Source organism: Sebastes fasciatus, chromosome 1 (genome assembly GCF_043250625.1).
Source record: "Sebastes fasciatus isolate fSebFas1 chromosome 1, fSebFas1.pri, whole genome shotgun sequence".
In the NCBI taxonomy this organism is placed as follows: Eukaryota; Metazoa; Chordata; class Actinopteri; order Perciformes; family Sebastidae; genus Sebastes; species Sebastes fasciatus.
Genome location: NC_133795.1, coordinates 17,480,303 through 17,486,510, shown reverse-complemented (window position 1 = coordinate 17,486,510; position 6,208 = coordinate 17,480,303). Strand labels below are relative to the sequence as shown.

The following is a 6,208-nucleotide window of genomic DNA, read 5'->3' as shown; positions in this document are numbered from 1 at the left end:
CCTGAGTCTCCTCAAGGAAGGTGAAAACAGGAGATGTCACGCGTCATCAACGCGTCATATCTTCAGGGTACATCACATGCGGGGTAAAATCTGGTCTGCATTCTCCGAAATTGAGCCAATCGCAACGCAAGACCGCAGCTCCAGTTACGCTGCGCATGTGTTATACCCAAAGACCCGTCTCTTTCAATAGGCCTCGATTCTCCTGTTACACCTTTTTCATTCTTATTGGTAGATGAAGATCTGTGACCTGATAAATTCCCATCAAAGCTCCAGCCACTTTCAAACTGAGCAGAGATCTAACCAGCCAGAATAACTGAGAACACCTGTGTGGGTGTACAGAGGCTTTAACACCGGACTGAAAAGCAGTGTTTTGCTGCCCTCTCTGGTTGAAAGTTTCAAGTATTTTTCACCTCTGACCACATATGCAGCAAGGTGAGAAGTCAAACTACAGTTTAACGGGAGGTTTCACAAAAATTTAACTTTAACTTAAATTACTCTCTGAGGGACGGCCGACATGTAGTTTTAAGACACAAAAAACAGGTCTGCAAATTTCATGGTAATTAGGTGATAATTAGCAGGTAACCTATTTGACATTTCTTTGGAATTACTGTCAAATTTCCTCAATATTTACCTCAAAATGTATCAAAAATATATGCTAAAAATAGCATATAGTCATTAAACTAGGGCCCTTAGGCTTGAGAAGCGGCTGTGCGCTGCTCTTCATTGGAGGTGGAAAACCAACACTAATAGAAGACACTTCTGATCAGGCACAAACCTCACCATTGTGTGACTTATTTTCTACACAAATGTAACCTGGTAGCTGATGTAATGATTATGTTTTTTTTTTAAGAAATTTCAAACAAGTTATTTGCTAATTATTATCTATTTTATCAGCAGACATGGAAATAAAGTATATCAATTAACTTTGTATTATTTTCCTGGAAATGTATTAAATAAATTACCAGCTATATAGAAATATATAAAGAAATAGCGGATTATAATTATTAAATAGTTTTTATAACAAAGTAATTTTTTGATACATTTTGAGGTAAATATTGCGGTAATTTGGCAGTAATTCCAAAGAAATTTCAAATAGGTTACTTGCTAATTATCACCATGAAATTTGCGGACCTGTAAAAAGTGTTACTGGATTTATTTTTACCTCCATAGGTAAAGTAACACTGACAAATGTGTCTGGTTAAAGCCATTCACATATTCAATGCTTTACTTTGGAAGTTACTGTAAATATCATGACACTGTCTATGAAGGATGCATCCAGTTATTGTTCCTACAATGATCACTCTATCCCCTGTTCTCTTGTCACTCTCTTTAACACAATCACTCCTCCTCTCTTCCAGGCCGCCATTTTTGCCGGGATAGGCTTCCTGTTTATGATAATGAGCCTCAGCTTTATCATCATCGATTGGACATCGGGCAACAGCAAAGCCGCCAGTGGTCACTAGGCACCACCTTCCATTTTTTATTTTCAGGTTTTATATTGTCGATTTAGATCTGTGTTGTAATGTTACAGTTTTTACTTTGAATGATGTCTGAAGTTGCCCTATCTTTTCCATTAGAGAATATTGGCCACAGAGAAGGAGCCTAGAGTTAAGGATGGCACTCCGCAAAAGCTCTCACTCTAATGACGTTACACCGTACTGTACTGTACATCCTGCCAAACAGCGAATGCAGATCCAGGCCAGTAGACTTTCCTGGAACGTTGATAGATGAATTTACAAAATAGGCCAGGTGCGTAAAGATTAACGTTGACATTTGGAGGCTGTGCCTTGTGAGATGGATGTAAAAGAACAGGTAATATAGAAGGCTGCTGTCTTTATACGCCTGTCCCTGTGTTGGATGGGAGCATCTGCCGTCCCTGTCTTGTCCCTAACATGATCCGCACACTGCTGCTCAGATTATGATACACAATCTGAAGTACCTCAGATGACAAAAAACCTATTGAACGATAGACAGTTCTTTTATGATGCAAATGTCTATTATTATTAAATTATTTGAATAACTACATATTTGCCACTCAGAGAGGAAAGTGATAGTAAAAGCTATTGCACAGAAAGAAAGATGAGTTAAAGGAATAGTTCAACATTTTCAGGAAACACGCTTACCCACCTCCTTGCAGAGAAGCTAGATACCACAAAGTTACGGCCAGCAGCTGGTTAGCTTAGCTACGCTTAGGATAGTGTAATAAGACCAGAACATGTCAAACTGTTCCTTTAAAGTGTGCAGCCTTTAGCTCCTACTCCACTAACTTGTGCTGCTGCTGGTTATTTTAAGGTTTGGAGGTGTTAACATTCTCACCTCTGACCGAGCAGGGTGCAAAACCACAAAGTATGTGGTATAGTGTTGTGAGCACATTTACCCAAACATTCCAACACAATATAATCTAGATGTATATTTTTTATTACTTGATGAAAACCTCAGAAGATGCAGTATGGACTGATGACTCAGCTCGGCAGGTTTCAGGTTAGGAACGTTTTTAAATGGTTCGTGGCTGTCCAGATCACTATATAAACAATGCCTATATTGTGCGCAGAGTTTTTCTTTTCAGTATTACCGTGTAAATGAAAGTTATATATGGTACTGAAGACCTCATCGGATGGATTGTACAGATCAAAGAGATAAATGAAAAGAGGAAAGTTACCGCTCAGTGTTCTTAATGATCGAGCAGGGCAGGATTTTTACTTGGATGATGTGTTGTTTCTGAACATTTACTGGAAGTATATCAGAGATAACCAAAACAAAGAACAAACAACAGGGTCACTTCATGAAGTGGTTAGTAACAGTTTGGTGTCTGTAAATATTTCTGCGTCCAGCACAAGCTTGATCCCTAACAGAAATGACAGACATGGGATTACTGTCTTCTTTAACAACCTTGAAAAGTCGATGGTTAGCGATAGCACTTTTCCGTTGATAAGCACAACTTGTTGTAGCCATTAATAAGTTGAAATGCAAGCAAAATGATTTGTGAGAGATTCACAATAGATGTGATTTAATAAGGGAATGCCCCTTTTGTATAACTAAAATCTTTGGTGAAGTAATCAATCTAATGTAGATTACGAGCAAATTAGCAATGTATCGATGGTATAACATGGATGTCTTCTCAAAACATTACTTGAAATAACGTTAAGGTTAGTTTTCCTCGGCTCCGTTCTGTAAACGAAATGAATTAGTTGGATGTACTGTTGGAGGTTTTTAAGTGTCCGTGTTGTTTAAAAAAGAGAAAAAACATGGCTCCACTGTATTTGAACTATAGTACCTATATGCATTAGTGTTGTTAAACCTGGACCTATACTCTGATCAGAAGTATAACTCAAGTGTTCGTCTCCTGCCATTGATGGATTAACTGTTGTTTTAAACTTCATGTTTAATGTTTATTCGGTTGAATCTGATCCAGTGATGAAATGCAAAATGTTAATGATTGATTTTATGTGTTTTTCTTCTTATATTTGTCTTTTTATAGTCAGTGGCATATCATCAGTTTTCTGACTTCCTTGCTGCTTCTTGGCAGACAGTAACCTACTAACCCAGAGTTGTTGGTGTACTGGCCTACATTTCCATACATTGTTAATGATAAACTCTGTTACACCTGACTACAGTGAGTGCTGTATGGGTAAGTGAGTATTGTCCAGTCAATTTGTTACACAACAGACCTCTTTTAAGTCCTTTTCCCCCCATTGTATCTAGATATTTGGTTGTCTTTATGTATCTGTATGCAGAGTGAATCATGTGAATCGGCCACTGGGGCTGCTGGGTTATATTTATCCCCAACTTCCTGTTCCCAGTTTGACCTTAGTGAGTTTTTTCAATGGTGCACACATAAAACATTTCAAAACCTCACAACACGCAAAAAAAAATAGAAATAAACACAAGGCAACAAAGCGAGGGGATAATACACTGTGTTAGTGACTGATACCTGATGCTCTCTGAGGACCTCTGTTTAGATCTCAGTGGTCTTAGTATCCCCGTTTTTGTGTGATTTATTGACATGTGTATGATTGAATAGTAACATATTAAATATTGACATTGGCCAGCATTTATAAATAATGTATATAAATGTATACCCTTTATATTCTATATGCATATCTAGTTTGTACAATGTAAATAGCAATTAAAGTTTTAGTCCGATTAAAAATATAAATGTAATCATTTTCAAAGTGCTTTTAAACCTTTTTGTCCTTCAATCCATGTCGATTTTTCTTGTATCTCTATATATTTTAATATGTCGCTGGCAGTTATTGTACTGTAAACAATGTTGCAATAAAGATAATGAGGTAACAAAACTTTGATCTCTCATCATCTGTGTCTGATATGGGCATCCGGAGACATGAGATTGAACATAGACTGACTTTTTAGGCTCTACTTTGTATTTTATACAAATCTGTAATTCCAACATTTTTCAGTCCCTCGCCTACACTATCCTTCCGAAGTGAAACACTTGATAATGTTTGCATTTAATTTAATTAAAATGCTAAAATTCTGTGACCTTGACTCTATAATGCAATATACTGAAGGACGCAGCCTATTGCAATATGTTGTGTAGATTATGTGAAAGAATAAGCAGAATGATAACAGCTTTAAATAAACCCCTGTGGCTATAAGCTGTAAGCATATATTACATAAGATTTTAAACAAATATTTTTTCAGCAATAAAAAGACTGATTATATGATTTTATTTGTATTTATATTTTATTCATATAATATTTCACAAATACATATAATTCAATTTCACCTAAATTAAATAACTAGCATTGTCTCTGACAAAAAAAAATTAAAAGACTTTAAATATTAATAACATTTTTTAGTACAAAAATAGTGTAAGAAAGGGGAGTTGTTGATGCGTCTCTTGAGGGTTGGGAGCCAGTCCACAAGGTGACACTATAGTGCTGTGGTAGGCATCGCTTGTGGAGTTATGGCCATCATGCAATGTAACAATGTTGGTTTTTCATGAGAATCTGCTTATAGTGTTAATTATCTTGTTTTTATTGGGCCTATTTTGAATCTTCAGTTTCATACTGTCAGAGGTAAATATTGTATATTTTACCCCACTACATTTATCTAACAGCTATAGTTACAGATGACTTTGCAGATTAAGATTATTTTTAAGATTAAACATCGAGATAAACATATCATTTTATGAAATATGAAGCATTGCTATAGATTCAACGTAACAGTATACAACATTTGTTAAAATGGCTCCATCTCTCAACCAGCTACAATATTAAAATAATGCTTACATAAAATACACAATCTGGATACCTTTTCCATCACTGTTGTACTTTATCGTATTAAAATTAACAGCATAGGCTGTGATGGGTGAAATCCACATAAGGCATGTAGCGTTACACACCCTTTAATGGTGCTAACTATTAACCAAAAATGTAGGCTATTAAAAAAATAAATAAACAAAAACACCACGTCAACTGGGTAATCACATAAACTCCTAATTTTTCCACTTGAGGCAGTAATTAATATGAATTGCAAGGCTATTTATTTATTTCTTTTTTGCACAATTTAAGACTACACACAAAAAAATAATAATATACAGTGCAGGAAGAGGCAAAAAACAAACCACTGGGCTTACCTGAAGCCTCCACCTAGACACACGATTAATATAAAGAAATAATATGACTACATAATAGTGATAACAAACAATTAGAACAAGATATATATAATAACAACAATAACAATACAGTAAATATATATAAAAAAAGACAAGTGTGTGTGTGTGTGTGTGTGTGTGTGTGTGTGTTGCGTGGAAGTGTCAGTGTCAGTGTTTGTGAGGAGGATATTGATTTAAATATCTATAAATATTCAAGATTCAAGATTCAAGCCCTTTATTGTCATTGTGTAGTACAACGAAATTAGATTGTGACAATCCCATAGGTGCTAAAAAAGATAATACAATAAAAAAAGAGACACAAAAATATATAAAAGATAATAAACAAAATATAAAAATACAATATGTATATTGATGAGATGACAGTTTTGCCAGATTATTTATTATAAAGACTTCTGGGCAATCGTAACCAAACAACATTGTGAGTGGGAAAAAAAATAAAAAACATAAAAACATGGACAACATGGGGAAAAGCAATTACAAAATTTCCTACAGCTCTTGAAGGAAAACCCACCGTTTGACTACATTACCCATGATGCACTCGGAGTGGGCGTTCTCTCGGCTGAAGGCTGG

The 6,208-nt window shown here is 35.5% G+C and overlaps 1 protein-coding gene across 2 annotated transcripts in view; it reads left to right on the top strand.

The window, feature by feature from the left end:
- Window positions 1-4,298, top strand: part of LOC141767063 (sodium-coupled neutral amino acid transporter 3-like) — a 50,331-nt gene extending 46,033 nt beyond the window's left edge. For both annotated transcript variants that reach the window (XM_074634320.1, XM_074634313.1), the window contains one exon: window positions 1,359-4,298. In XM_074634320.1, coding sequence (XP_074490421.1) covers window positions 1,359-1,463 — 105 coding nt within the window. In that variant the 3' untranslated portion in view covers window positions 1,464-4,298. The remainder of the gene's footprint in view (window positions 1-1,358) is intronic.
- The last annotated feature ends 1,910 nt before the right edge of the window (window positions 4,299-6,208 follow it).